The sequence below is a fragment of the Drosophila biarmipes genome, chromosome X (assembly GCF_025231255.1).
Source record: "Drosophila biarmipes strain raj3 chromosome X, RU_DBia_V1.1, whole genome shotgun sequence".
Classification (NCBI taxonomy): domain Eukaryota; kingdom Metazoa; phylum Arthropoda; class Insecta; order Diptera; family Drosophilidae; genus Drosophila; species Drosophila biarmipes.
Window position 1 is genome coordinate 15,899,803 of NC_066611.1, and position 15,803 is coordinate 15,915,605.

Consider the following 15,803-nt stretch of genomic DNA (forward strand, 5'->3'; position numbering starts at 1 on the left):
CACTGTGCGGCTCTCTTACTCCGCCTCCGTCTCCCTCTCTCGCTAGCTGCCTATCTCTCTCCCACTGCCGCCAACGCAGACATTGGGGCGCCGTTGTTTTGTTGTTGCTAACGTGGCAAAAGCCAAGATCCTGGAAAGCTCTGCCTTTACTCCTGGAATATCTGTGGAGAGAGAGAGAGAGCGATCGAGAGAGGGAGGGGCGCGATCTCGGCTATTTCCTGTGCGCAGCCACCAGGGCTGGAGAGCCAACGTGGAACATGGCGCCAGGGCTGGCATATTAAATTAGCCAAGCTCCCGCTGCCGCGCTCCCCTCTCTCTTCATCTCTCTCTCCCACTCACTTTTTCATTCTTTTTTGCTGCCGCTCTGTCTGTCTTTCCAATTGAAAATCGACAACGGCGCAACAACAACAAAGTGTGGCGCTGCAAAAGAGAGAGGGGGCGGGGTAGTGCCCGGGGCAGTGGCAGTGTCAGGAGAGGGGGGGAGCTCGACAGACGAGTTATGTGTGGCTGGCGGTGTAAAAAAAACCTGTTTGTTTAAACAACAATTTTGTACTAAAAATACACACAGATACACACACAAAAGCTGTGAAGTGCAAGAAGAAGACCGGCCGCAGAGAGACCGAGAGGGAGAGAGAGAGGGAGAGCGGTGCGGGAGCAGGAGAAAACCAACGAGCACGAGTGCGAGAGTGAACTCGTAATCGCACACACACACACTCACACACACATGGGGGAATAACACTCACACACGGTGTGGCGCTTTATGCTGCGCTGCTTGGGGCGCAGCCGAAAGAAGAAGAAGACGAAGAGGAGCTAAAGAAGCCGAAGCAGCGGCAGAATGCAAAGGGAGTGGGGTCGGGGGAGGGGGAGAGCGCGGCAGAAGAGGAAGAGCCGCCTGCCAGTTTGTCTGCCAAGAGTGCGCCACACAGTCTTCGATTGTGCCTCTGCCCCTCCTCTGCCGCCACCGCGCTCCTTCCTGCGCTGGCCTGCCCCCCTTTATCACGCTGCCCCCCTCCCACACTGCCCGCTGTGCACACAGCTGCATCGGCAGAGGCAGCGTTTCGTGCGTTGTTGTTGTTGCTGCTGGCCGAGCACGTAGGCGTCCGCTCGTCTGTCGCTGTGGTCACAGTCTCAGGCACGAAAATAGCACACCCGAAGGGGATCGCAAAAATATGTTATAGACAATATATTATCTTTAAAAAAATTTTTTTTTTTAATTAAAAAAAAATAAATGAAAAATCTTTAAAATGCTTCTTAAAAAATATATTTTTATATCACCTATAACAGTATATGTATTTTTATAGTTTCAAGTTTCAATCTCTTAAAGCTTTAAAACCCTTAGTATAATTATAATCTCAAGTCTAAAAAAAAGTCACTTTCAAAAGAATCCCTTACTTCTGAAATTATATTGCCATAGAAATATCAATTAGATTATCTAACATAATCACTGAAATAATACAAGAAGAAAGATTGAAAGTAGAAGTAGCTCCAGGTCTAAAGTATCTTTTGAGCATTTAAAGGAATTTCATAGTTGCTTGCAATTTTAAAATAGCTCTTTTTCATTTTTGATAAATCATTTATAACCATGACTAGAGCTTTGGACATGGGTAAATCACAAACAGTGCGATAAGATAAGTTCTCTAACCAAAAATAAATAAATACAGGGTATAACGAAAGCTTAGGTAATACAAGAGGTGTATGATTTTAAGAAATGCATATATTATTGACTATATCTGGCAGAACTTATATTATTTTGGCCTGGACTGTGGGCTTGCTGCGTTCCGTGGTTCTATTTAAATGTGCGTGTGTGTGTGTGTTTGTGTGTTGGCGTTGGAGGGCCCCCAATAATTTTTTTGAGGCACAGGCCCCAGGCAGCGCCTTCCTCTGCCTCTTCTTCTGCCCTCCTCTTCAGGCAATACATTTTTGTATTTTCACGTTTTTATGCGCTTCGTTCACGTTCGACTGCAAAACAGAAATTGACTCAAATCGACGGCGAAGCCCCCTTTCGAGAGCCCCCCTTTTAACACCGCCCCTGGACGGAAAAGTGCAACCGCAAAACTGCGACGCCGGCAGCGCAGTCGGCGTCGGCGTTTGCTAACTAGCCAAAGACCAAAAAAAGGATGAGAGGCTTGGCAGGCAAAGAGAGAAGAGGAGCCAAAAGGAAGAGCACGGCGACGGCAAAACACCTGAAGCTCAAAGGCTAAGCTTTGCAGCGGTGTGTGTGCGAAGGAGTGAGCGAAAGAGAAGGAGCCGAGGAAGAGGAGGAGCAGGAGGAGCAGGAGGCAGCGCATTAAAAGTCAGGCGAAGCGAGGCGAAAACAGGCAACACAAGGATCCAAGAAATTCCAATTCTCGGAAAAGTTAATAAAAGTTTTGCCTTCGCGCATTGCCTTTCTCATGTGGACACTGCAACAAAAAGTGGGGAGTTCAGATAAATTTTAAAAAAATATTTAAGGATATGTAAAAATAGTATTAAAATATGTAGAAAAATGTAATGCATAATGTATTCTATGATTCATAAATGTGAATATTTAATATAAAAATAATTTAATATATATATAATACTGATAATACTCGAAAATATCTATAGAAGAATGTATATTTATAAATTTTTTAAACTTTTTTAAGGCCCTTAAATTGTATGATCCCAATTTGAAAAATCTAAATGTATATTAAGCGGGTTAATCGAACTGTAGGTTCCTTAAAATATTATTTCAATTTAACTAAAAAATTTCCCTTTAAGGCTTCCTTAAAATATTATTTCGTATTATATTATTATATTTCAATTCTAAAAAAAAAAACTCCCTAAAAGGCTGAAATAAATTGGGTCTAAAGTGAAGGACACATATAAGAGGCACCTCTTTCATCACAGTGGAGCCCTCCTGACCACTTCCCTCGGCCTCCTTGTGTGTCGTACACATATATATTTATGTGGCGCGGTTTTTTCCTTTGTATATGGTCAGCGTGCATTTTTATGCGCCTTCCAACCGCCGAGGCGGCCCAATGTCTGGCCCATAGGGGCCCCAAGCAGTGGTGGGGACGACGGGGGTCTTGGGATTCGAGGGGCGGCGGGCAATGGGGGTCCGAAGGGGGCCGGGGACACTGGGGATGGGACGACGACAACGTTACTTTACCATGACGCTGGCTTTTTGGCTCGCAGCTTTGGCAGGCCGCTTTCTTTTCCGAGAAGAACTATCCATTAGGCGCCTGAGTTCGCTTCGGTTCGTAGTTACCTGGAATCGGACTTGCGAGTCGATTCTTCGAGAATCGAGAATCGGGAATTGGAAATCGGAAGAGGAGGCTGGGGTGTGGGGCGGTGGTATGGTTGGGGAACCAAGTAGAAACGATCGTGCAGCGAACGATCCTTAATGCTGCCATTGGAAGTCGTTAAGATTGGGCAAACACCAGGGCCCGAAGAACGGGAAGAAAAGGTTCGAGAGGAGCTAAAAATGGATATTTCACACATTCCCAGTAGCCCGGCAAATAATGAACCGGAAAATCGGAAAAGGCAGGCGTCATTCGAAAGAAAATCATTCGGGGAGCATAAGCTGTGGACTCGTCTTAATTAAACTGAAGATTTACTTGTTGAAGAAAGGAAGTTAACCTAGAAAATCCCAAACTCCTTGAGAAGAAAACGAATCCTCTACGATTATATCTCCAAGTGAAGCTTTAAATATAAGATTGCATAATTATGCACTCTCTATAAGAAAACACTTTTACAGCACTTTGGTTTCATTAAAGATTTGCTTGTTGAAGAAAGGCTCTTGACCTAGAAAATCCCAAACTCCTTGATAGAAAGACTAATCTTCTAGTATTAATAAGATTTTATATCTCTATGTGGAGCTCAAAATATAAGATCGCATAATTATGTATGAAAACACTTTAACAGCGCTTTGATTTCTTTAAAGATTTGCTTGATGAAGAAAGGAACTTAACCTAGAAAATACAAAACGCCCTGAGAAGAAGACGAATCTTCTAGTATCAATACGATTCTATCTCTATGTGTAGCTCAAAATATAAGATCGCATAATTATGCACTCTCCATAAGAAAACACTTTAACAGCACTTTGACGATCCATTAACAGTTTGATATGAATTAATCTAGAGTGTGCCAGAGACGTGATTTAGTCGAGATCGCTTGGCGTATCGGTGCTAAAATAAGAGTGGAACCTGCACTTTGTAATGCCTATTCATACGTACTATATCATTTAGGCCTTCAGCTGATATAATTCACCGCTCGCACCGTGTTTTCCTGGATCTAGTTTTTGTTCGCCGCCCGAAACGTGATCGACCCACGTGGATCGGTGGGGGGGCGCAAGCGAATAGGGCTTATTCGAGGGGTGACGTACCCCAGAGCCCCATAAAGATACCGGAGTGGTCAGTGGCGAAGAGATTGCAGCAGGGGCCCCCAGCCGATAACCCGGGGCACTACGTGTTCAGATAGATAGTGGCGATATGAGTGTGCGGGCGCACATAGCACACACATGTGTGTGCGTTTTCTATATATTTAGGAGGAGTATATTCACGATTCAGATTGTGCATGACACCATATAGTGCACTTTGTAATTGCTCGAACCCCATTCCGTCGAAAACTGTTTACAGAATCGACTTTTATTGGCCGACAAATAGAACTTGGCACTTGAATCGCCTTTGTTTGATCTTATCGCCTGATAAGGCTCATTTATATATGTACCTATGTTTCAGTTCTCTTGGGGTTTAGTCATAGGCTAAATGAGCGCGCCTGCCTTCATAGTTAAGGAATTTCCTGTTGTTTCTTCTTATAATTCTTAAAATTTTCTTATGGATGGTGGTCGTTCTGCCAATGAAACATACATAGGTGTTCTATACAAATCTTAGGATCTGTGTAGGTTCGAAAATCTCATCACTAAAAGTTGTATAACTTATGGATTGATATGGGTAATGGTTTCTTTTTCAGGTTCTTTGGGAAGATTTGGTTTAGTATCATACATTTCCGAGCGTATCCTTATAGCGTAATATTGATTCTCCAAAGATATCCTGGAAAGGAATCAGAAGAACGTCTTGCTGAAGCATCATATGATTCTTCTGTATTGATGGGTTCACTTTTGGCTGCTATTCTTCTTCGGTAAGATTTGGGAAGATTTGGTTTAGTATTGTACAATTGATACTCCAAATATCTCCTGGAAAGAAATCAGAAGAACGTCTTCCAAAGCACCAAATGATTCTCCTGTATTGATGGGTTCACTTTTGGCTGCTATTCTTCTTCGGTAGATTTGGCGTATCCTGGCATTTGTGTTTCTTCTTCTCGGGGCTCCATCTTGCGATTCTCCAGTCTTCGGCCCCGTCTTTCTTCTCTCCCGGTGTCGCTCTGTCTCCGTTTGTTTGTGTGGGCTTATTCAAACGCAGACAGCGCGGCGGCAGCGTCGTTGGAAAAAAGCAACTTGAGGCTCTCCGCCTCTTCCTTCGCCCCGTCTTCCCTCGCCTCCTTCTCCGCCAGATTGGAGATCATAAGTGCCCCAGCACGTCGTTCTCCTCCTTTTCCAGCGGCTGCCGCGCCCTTTCCCTTTCCCAACTTTTTATACCTCTTTTTTTCTCAACTTTTTAATCAATTCACGGGTTCGGGTGTATGTGTGTATGGGTTTCTTCGATTTTTACGTTACCTTTTTATATTCAATTTTTATCTCTTTGCCTTCGTCTTTTCCGCTTCTTTTTTGTTTTGTTTTTGATAAATCGATTTAGAAGCCGACGGGGTCTAAATAAAAAAAGTGGAATTCTTTTGATTTTTATGTGCCAGTGTGTGTGTGTGTGTGTTGCTTTTGAACTTTTTTGTCGGTTGAATTTTTGGTTCTGTGTGCGTTTTTTCGGCATATTTTTGGGTTGTTTGTGGCCGCTTTACTTGGAAATGCAATTCAAAAATGTATTTCTCTCGCCTTTTTAAAAAGGGTTTTTTATTTTTGTTCGCGTTTCTTCCACATTTTTGTCATTTGGAAATTTATTTAGCTTGTATTTAAGGTTTATTTTTTAAAATGTTTATTTAAAAGTAATTACTTTCATTTATTTGTAACTATGTTTATATGGGAATACTTTTTTTTTAAGTGTTAGGATTCTTTGATATATTTTTTTAATACAATTTTTTTCATATAGTTCTATGTGAACATTTTTTTGCATTTCAATTTATTTAAATCTTTCCTTAGCCCAATAGCAAGGCTTATAATTTTCTGTCAGTGCATCAATATTTTTTTTTGTATTTTTCCCAACTCTTGTCGTTTTTTTCGTGTGCAGGCGCTTCGCAGGCTCCATCTTGTCTTGCCATCCCTTTCCCGCTTCCTTGATCTTTCCAGACAGTCCGTCGTCGGTTTTTTATTCGTGGGTGCAGTGGCGGTGGGGAGGGGGCCTCTGGCTTGGGCACAGTGGGGCGGGGCAGCAGCGACGTGGGAATCTGGACCCCAGAGATCTATCATGGGTTTTTGTGTTGTTTTACTTTTGGAGAGCTAGGTGACTCAAAGGTCCGTCGCCGCCCGTCTCTGTCGCACTCGATCTTACCATATCGCACGCGCAAATTGATGCTCAACAACAACACCATATACATTCGATTTGTTTTATGTTTTTTATTTATTTTTTATTTTCATAAATTTGCATACACACGCAAGCTAAGCAGCCCACTGTCGGCGACAAAAACACACACAACCACAGGCGCATGCAAATAGCGAAAGAGAGCGAGGTGTCGGCGTGTGTGTGCGTGTTTCATTCATGAATTCCAGATTTTGCCGAAGCAGGAGAACAAAATGAAGGGGAAGAAGAAGAGGCTGGCGAAGAAGAGGCAGCATTTTCGTTTGTCATTTGCAACAAGTGCGGAGAGGCTCTCTCGTTCTTAGTTGCACTTATTGCATGCCCTTTATGCCATTCTTTTGTATTTCTATTTTTTAGGCTTAGACAGAACGGCGACAACGTCGACAGAAATAAGCCATAGCCATCCATATATATATCTATATAAATGTATGGTATATATGCACCCACGGCCATAACAACGAGTAAAAAACAAAACCAAGATAGTTGGAAACCGCTCTTTGTGTGTGTGTTTGTGTGAAATATAAAAAATGCAGCAGTGCATTCAACAGTTGATTCAAGGGAGAGCGAGAGAGCGGTGCCCAGCGAGAGAGCGGCGCTCAACAAGTTCGTTCGGCGATCTGTTGCGTCGCGTGAGTTCGGTGAGTGTGTGTTTGTGTGTGTTTTGGCGGGGGGCGGGGGCTCAAAAGGAGTGTGGGACTGGCGGCGGGGTAGGGAAAGGGGGGCGGGTGGAGTGGCAGTGCCAGAATGTCTGGCAGCCACGACTCTGGCGCACACTCACATTACTCAAGGGGTGCCTTCGTGTCCGCGTATCTATGTGAGCAACTGGCAGAGCCAGCGAATTTGTAGCGCAGCCAGAAACAACGCTGGCAACAACAACGCAACACGGCAACAGCAACCGCAGCCGCTAACGAAAGTCGCAGCACAGTGGGGCAAAAAGCTGTCGGCGACGGGGCTGTGACTTAAATAATTACTTTTTTAATAGTTAAAGCTAGCTTGAATTACATTTTTAAAATAAATATTTATTGCAACAAATTTGGGAAATGATGCCACACTTATAATTATATTTTATTCAGTTTTGAATAATATCTATAGATTTGTACACACTTTTTAATTGTGTGCTTACTCTTTTTGTTTTTTCTGTTTAAAATTAATATAATTGGCTTAAGTTTATTTTCAGATATCAGGCAGTCAATTTCGTTAAAAATGGTTTTCTTATATAATTTAGCTTACTTTTTTCAAAACGCTTTGCATATAATATCATCTGAAAGGAAAGGGAATAGAGAATTTAAAGCTGGAAGAAATAATAATATTTAAAAAAAGAAATAATAATATTTAAAAAAAAATAGTTCGCACTAAGCTTGTTTTTAACCTGTATAAAAAAAGCCCGTAAAATGTATTAAAAAAAATATAGCTTTATAACCAAGTCATACACTTTTTTTCTAGATAACTAACTTTAACACTTATGATTTTCTTTTCAAAAAATAGTTAAGCTTCAAACCTATTATACTTAGCAATATTTATTATCATAATCAAATAAATTATTATTATTTTTAACCATGCCATAAACTTGTTATCGAGATAACTAACTATACCACATGTGCTTATTTTGCCAAAATATATTTAAGATTCAAACCCATGATGCTTAACAATATTTGTTATCATTGCCCCACTGTGCCGTCGGCGGTGTTTGTCAGTTAGTCAGTCGTCGGGTGACTGTGGCAGTGGCTCCGCAGGGGCAGGGGGGCGTTGTTCGGGGGGAACGGGAATGGGTTGCTGTTCCGTCCCCTGGTGTCCATTCGGTCCCACCGTGCACACACAGCGGAGCAACAACAACAGCAGCAGCAGCAGCAACACGGCGAAGGAACGGGTGTGTGGCCATCCCGCTCGCACCTGCACTGGCCCTCGCATACGCCACGCACACATGCAAGCGCAGACACCTCGCGACACGATTGTCGTCAGTTTGTCTGCAATGCTCAATGCCTCAGCGCCATGCGTTGTGTTGTTCCTGTTGTTGTTGCGCCGCTGGGCTGCGCGCTCTCTCTCTCTCTCTCTCTCTGCCTCGCTCTCCCGCTTACGCTCTGCCTCGTTCGTTCGTTGTGCTCTCGTGCCCCGTGCACGCACACGAGCCGAACACCCACACGAAGGCAGAGCGGCGAGAAAAGCAGAAACAACAACAGCGGCGGCAGCAGACAGGCAGGCATTTTACGTCTGTGTGCGCCGCTTAGCGAGTGAACTGGCGCGCGCAGTCGACGGCGGCGCCGGCAGCGACGGCGGCAGAGAGCGGGGCAGTGGCAGTCTAGAACGTATCTTCGAACTAGAACGCCGAGGGCAGAACAATTGTGTTTTGGATTCCTTGCCGTGCGGATCGCAAGCGCGAGAGTTATGAGAAGAGCGTAGCAAAACGTACGAAGTAGTAGCCAACGAAATACAAAAGATACAAAAAAGCGAGCAGAGTAAAAAACAGCAGCAGCAGCGACCACAAACGTTATTTTTTTAACTGTGCCTCTTACGCCCGATCCAAATACATGTTCCAAACGGATTTGAAAAGTGCTTTTCGATTCTATAATATAAACTCCAAAAGTATCTGTGTGTGCGCGCGAGTGCCAGAGTGTGTGTGAGTCGCAGTCGACGTCGCTGCTTTGGGGACAGAGCTGCCAGATCGCGAGTTATGAAAGCGCAAGCGTCGCACGCCAGTAGCAACAACAGCTACAACAAAAGCACCTAAAACTCTAGCCACAAGACGCACGCACTCTTCTCTTTGTCGGCTGCCCCAAAAAGAGTCGCATTCGCACTCGTATCCCAGAGATCGCCGCAAAAGGGAGCCCCATAGAACCCACCCCCACCCCCCAAAATCACCATGGATAGCAGCAGCGAGCAGTTGAACGGCTCGGGAGCCCTGAACTTCAAGCGGCCCAAGGATTCGGCGGAGAGCGCCACCGGCAACGGCAGCAATGGCACCTCCTCGGGCAGCCCCAAGATGGGCAGTCGCCGCATCTTTACGCCCCACTTCAAGCTGCAGGTGCTGGAGTCGTACAGGAACGACAACGATTGCAAGGGCAACCAGCGGGCCACGGCCCGGAAATACAACATTCACCGCCGGCAAATTCAGAAGTGGCTGCAATGCGAGTCCAATCTGCGCTCCTCGGTGGCCAACAACCAGCAGCAGCAGCAACAGCAGCAGCAACAGCAGCAGCAGCAGCAGCAGCAGCAGCAACTACTCCCGCAGCAATCGGTCTCGCCCACACCGGCGGTCAAGGTGTTCCACCAGCTGAGCCATCCGCTGGTGCACCAGTTGCATCACCATCATGCCGCTGCCGCCGCCGCGGCGGTGGGGCATCATCATCCCCTTCATGGGGCCCATCACCATGCCGCCCATCACCATCATGCGGCGGCAGCGGCGGCGGCAGCAGCAGCGGCAGCGGCGGCAGCGGCCCACCACCATGCCGCCCATCATCTGCTGGCCGCCAATGGCATGGTGCCACACCCCCTGGCCGCCCATCCGCACTTGCATGTCCCGGTGGCAATGCATCCCCAGCTGCAGCAGCACCAGAAGGAGCAGCAGCAACAGCAGCAGCAGCAGCATCAGCAGCAGCACTTGCAACAGCAGGAGCAGCAGCAGCAACAGGAGCAGTTGCAGCTACAGCAGCAGCAGCAGCAGCCAGAGCCAACAGCAACTATTGCCTCCAATGGCAGCAGTCAGGGATCGCCGGGCGTCCTCTCGGCGGCCAAGATAGCCGCTGTGGTGGCCGCCGCCATGGCCACCAGCAATGGCAATCCCGCGCCAGCCGCCATCCCCGCCAGCAGCAACAGCAGCAGCAGCAACAACAGCAGCTGCAACAGCAGCAGCAACAGCCACAGCCACAGCAGCAACTGCAACAGCAACCAAGTGCCAATTCAAGTGCCAATCCTGAGCGGATCCCCCGTATCCTCCGCGTCCGCCTCAGCCAGCCACATTCCACACATGCCCTATGCCTACCACCACCATCACCACGGCTATCTGGAGAGCCGTCTGGAGGCGGTGGCCACCCCGGCGCCCATGGACCTCTCCCTCGGCTCCTCCGCCCGCCGTCAAATGCAGCTGAGCGAGAAGGATCCCTCGGGGGTGGATCTCAGCTTCCGCAAGCGCAAGGTCGTCAGCCATCCCGTGCAGCCGGACAAGATGAGCAAGCTGGAGGAGGTGATCAAGAGGGAGCCCGACGCAGAGCTGGAGCCGGAGAACGAGGATGTGGAGGTGGAGGTGGACGTGGAGACGGAGCAGCCCGAGGAGCACAAGCTGCCCTCCAAGCAGGTCAAGCTGTTCAAGCCTTATTTGCTGGACGCAGATGAGGAGGAGGAGCGCGAGCCGGAGGATCTGGACGAGGGGGCTGGCGAGGAGGAGGAGGAGGAGCAGCAGCAGCACGACGATGATGAGTACCGCGATGCGGACGACGACGAGGTGGACTCGAAGGAGGCGGGCGACAAGAAGCAGAGGCGCCACAAGAAGAAGCCAGCGGTGATCAGCGAGCAGCGGGAGCCCATCATCTGGAGCAATCATCCGTATCCCGGTGGCTGCCTGTCGCCCGGCAGCTCCACGGCCAGCTTTCAGTGCCCCACGAACGTGCTGCAGCAGCAGCAGCAGCAGCAGCAACAGCAGCAGCAGACATTTCCCGTCGGCGGGAGTCCTCATCAGCAGTTTCAGGATAGCAAAGCCGCCACGCCCCTCAGCCCCTTCTCGGCGCCCGCCCTCTCGCCCACCGGCTTCTGCTGCCCCAAGGGATCGCCCGTTTCCGGCTACGAGAGCAGCTCCTCCACCTACAGCGACAGCGGCAGCAGCTACAGCCTCAATCTCCAGCTGCACGCCGTCTACAACGACAATCTGATGTACTTGCAGCAGCAACAGCAGCAGCAGCAGCAGCAGCAACACCACCTGCAACACCAGCAGCACCTGCAGCGCTGGCTGGACCAGGAGTCGCTGACGAGGACCGCTGCGTCCGTCGGCCGACCCCTCATCCTGGTGGCGGATCCCTCGCCCACGAACCTGACCCTGGTGGCCTAAGAACACACACACAGACACGCGCGCAACACGCAACACGCGACACGCAACACGGAGTAGCAACTAAGCAACTGAGGAAGCAGCAACCCCACCAATCGGATGTTACAACGGCAGTCACTGGGCCTGGCCTTTTAGTTCCCTAAGCCATATTTAAGCTCGTAATGGTTTTTTTTGTCTAGCTAGCCCTACCACCTAACGACTTACCTTAAACACACAAAAACAAATGGTACACCTAAGCGCAAACATATATCTTCCAAGCATATCAGCAAAAAAAAGCCCCAATCCTAGGTTTAATCCTCTTTTTTTTTGGTTACCTATTAAGAACAAATTAAGCTTAAGTTTGGATATTTTTCTTTTTTTTTTCGTAATTACATAGCATGTGTAAATAGTTGTGTACAAATCTAAGGGAAACATTTGGATTTGCTTAAGAATTTCAAAGGTACATTTAGAGGGGGAGCGTGTTTGGGGGGGAGGAGAGGAAAATATGTGAAAAATGCAACTGGAAAAACTGAGAAAATTGTTAAGAGTAAAGCTTTAAATACGAAACAAAAACACACCTTTACAATACACACACACACACACTTTTATTTGGAAATTGAAAATTGAAAATTCTTGTGATATGAACAAACAACAAAACAAAATTCTAATAAAATTGTTGAAAACTGAAGCTTAATGAATATATATAGCTATATATACTTACATATATATATTTACAAACGCAAGAGAGAGCAAGAAATTAAACGTACTTCTAAGGGTTACATCTAAAAGTTAATTCTAATTATATACAATATACATATATACAATATATTTATATACAAGCAAGAGGATAACGTTTTTTTTTCATTGCCAAGGGAACTCGTTGATGAGCCTGCTTTAGAGAGCGCATATACATAGAGAGATATATACCTATATATACACATATATAAAAATCAGTATTTTTATATATAACATTTGACAGCAGCAACAATAATTGTGTGACCATAAACAACAGCAACAAGAAATCAGCAACAAAACGAATTGATTAAATTAACAACAGAAAACTAAAAAACTTTAAATTGAACTGGTTTTATCACTGCATTTGGGTGGGGTTTCGAATCGAGGCATGATCGTATTTCGTTTGGATCAGAAGATATGCTTGAAAAACGGGAATTCTTGAGGATCTGGTATTTTAATACTATGGAAATCTAGGAGTTAAAAGAGGAATCGAATTGCAAAATCTTAAGATGTTGCGTACCCTCACAAGAAATCTACTTTGAAGAACTAAGGATTGCAGATGGATTATGCTTAAAAAACGGAACTTCTTCAGGATCTGGTATTTTAATACTATGGAAAATATAATTCTTTGGAAATCAGGCCCTTCTGGTTTTAAAATGTTGTCCAAAAGAAATCTAGCTTAAAGGACTACGGATTGCAGAGTGGTTATGCTTGAAAAACGGGAATTCTTGAGGATCTGGTATTTTGATACTATGGAAAATATAATACTATGAGTATCTAGGAGTTAAAAGAGGAATCGAATTGCAATATCTTAAAATGTTGAATGAAATAAACTTTGAAGAACTAAGGATTGCTTGAAGAACGGAATTTCTTTAGGATCTGGTATTTTAATACCAGGGAAACTATAATACTATGGAAATCTAGAAGGGGCTGGTTTTAAAATGTTGAGTACCCTCAAAAGAAATCTACCTTAAGGACTACGGATTGCACATTTATAATGCTTGAAAAAACGGAAATTCTTTAGGATCTGGTATTTGAATACTGTGGAATATATAATACCATGAAGATCTTGGAATTAAAGAGGTATTTCAAGGCATTAAAATGTTTAAAAATCTACCTAAAAGGATTCGGCACTGACATTAAACTTCAAAGCTTTTCGGCTACTTCTCGTATATTTTCCAAATACCCCTAATCAATTAGCGTAATCTAGATTCTAGAAACATCTCCCTGCTTTCGGCTCGCTGATTCTTGGCTGACTGTGTGAGGTTAAGGCCCCATTTATAGAACCGATCGCCGTTTGATCTCGGCGATCATACGAATGTGCCATTCAAATGTGTGCGTTATTTGCGTGCCCCATTGCGACAACTCACGGGCTGTCGGTCCACGAGTCAGTCACTCAGTCGGGGCATAGCTTAGGGCTTTGGGAGCCACGCCCCCCCGCAGCCCGAGCCCCAGCCACGGACCACCCACCGCCCTCCCCAAGCCCCACGGTTTCTGGTCAAATTCGCCTGGCACATTTCGACGGCGGGGTATGACTAAGCCGCAAATTCTATAATGATCGTATTTTTAAAACGTTTAAAAATAAAGTGCTCTCGTTTGCCAATGTGTGCGCCAATCACGAGCCCCGAGCCGCAGCAGTCAGCACCACCGCGATCCACGTCCACATCAGCAGCGGGCATCAGGCATCAGCATCAGCCTCAGCATCAGCCTCAGCATCAGCCTCAGCACCACCGCAACCGCCACCGCCGCCAGCTATCGCATCGTATCGTATCGGATCGGATCGGATTGGGGATCGGTTCTCGAGACAGGGCGGCATACTCATTGTTTTTCACTTGACGCGCTTTCCCTTCTGCGGAGCAAGAAGGCAAATCCCACCGTTGGCTGCCAAAGAATTTTTGCGACATTTGCGGACAAAACGGACGGACAAAGCGACCGCAGACCCCATGGGATACCCTAGTCATACACGGCACCAAAAATCATCATCGCCAAGCATGATGTGAATACTTCCAGAGCTCATTGAACAACCTTCAGGTAGTATATGAAATCATTTCTCTGATAAGGGGTTCCATCCTCAAGAACCTTGCCCTGAGGGCATAATATGATGGTATATAGGTAGAATGATGAGCCTATAGGTATTATCTCAAACTATCTTTAAAAACACTCCTTAAAAATATTAAAGAAAAGGCAAATATTTTAATGGGGATCCTAAATTTCTTTAAGTGCAGAAAAGGGTAGGGATAGATGGGGCTGCGCGATCGGAACTGTTGGCATCTATGCGATTTGATCGTTCAGGTGATCGTTCCCACGTAGTCAACTTAAAATAGGGGAGAGGCAAAGATAAAAGGGCAAGGAACGGAGGGAATGAGAACGGGGAGATGGGTTCAGTAGGACCCTAAAGATCGACTACTCCAAAACAAGTAGAAACAGCGAAATGAAACATCGAAATGGAATTGGAAGGGTTTTTATAAGTCCAAAGGAACCAAAAAAGTAAGAGGAAGCTTAGCATATGATAATGGGAATGGAACAGGAAATAATTGTAAAGGAAATGGAATTTGGGGACTTGGAAAGATAATGAGGTAGAGGGACAGAGAAAAGGAAACAGTACAGGAAAGTAATACAGACTGAAAGAAATAGGAAACTTTAGGGGTAAGATCGGGAAACAGAAGAGATATGGATAGAGAAAATGGGTAAGACTGGAACACTTCAAGAGGAACTGTAGGAAAGGAACACAGAGTAAAGCTCAGTTCCTTTCTTCCAGAAACGGAACAGTGGAAAAGGGAGGGAGTCTAGGTTTCTAGAGATTGGAAGTCCCTCCCAAGAGGTGGGTGGATGGAGGCACCCAGTCGCTCCTCCGCACCGCAGATGATTGCTAAATTTCGATTTATTTTCGTGTTGCTTTCTTCGAACCGCGTTGCCGTGTAAACTTTTGCTCGCCTTTTTTCCCACCTTCCCAGAAATGTGCGCTTTTTGTTGCTGCCTTTAATGCCACGTGACAAATTTCGATCGCTCGGACGTAACAGGGAAAATATATATTTTGTGATCTGCAGCCAGCCAAATTTTACAAAGTAAATAAAGGGAGGAAGGCAGATAGAATTCACCTGAGTCCCGAGACCCGAGTCTCGAGTGCTTTGCAGATGGCGACCGTCTCTGCCAGATATGTATCTGTATCTATATGTGCGATCTTATGTAGCTTGTTATTGATCAAGCGAGTTTTGCGCACTGTCCGATGTTGTAATCAAGGGAAGGGATCTCGCGCGATCCGATCGACAGTCGTGACATAATCTCTTATATGAATTCTTTCGGTTCCGAACTGTACCGATCGGTGGGGCATATCTTTTGCTTTGTCGGGTACCAAAATGACATGATCTAAAGGTTACTAAATAAGAATCGAGAAATTGCAAGATAATAAAGTGAAGTTATCAAGGGGAAACATAAGAAAATATATAGAATAAATATAACTCGGAAGAGATTGAAAGAAAGGGATAAAGAAAGTCTTGAATGAGCAATGTAAT

The 15,803-nt window shown here is 45.6% G+C and overlaps 1 protein-coding gene across 1 annotated transcript; it reads left to right on the forward strand.

The window, feature by feature from the left end:
• Nucleotides 1-8,864: 8,864 nt before the first annotated feature.
• LOC108022028 (alpha-protein kinase 1) lies at nt 8,865-12,632 on the forward strand. Its single transcript, XM_017090874.3, has one exon. The coding sequence runs from the start codon at nt 9,403-9,405 to the stop codon at nt 11,578-11,580; it is 2,178 nt and encodes a 725-aa protein (XP_016946363.3). The 5' UTR covers nt 8,865-9,402; the 3' UTR covers nt 11,581-12,632.
• The last annotated feature ends 3,171 nt before the right edge of the window (nt 12,633-15,803 follow it).

Bases quoted from the DNA above. Each gene is read 5' to 3' on its own strand.
- LOC108022028 (XM_017090874.3), top strand. From the start codon at position 9,403: ATGGATAGCAGCAGCGAGCAGTTGAACGGCTCGGGAGCCCTGAACTTC.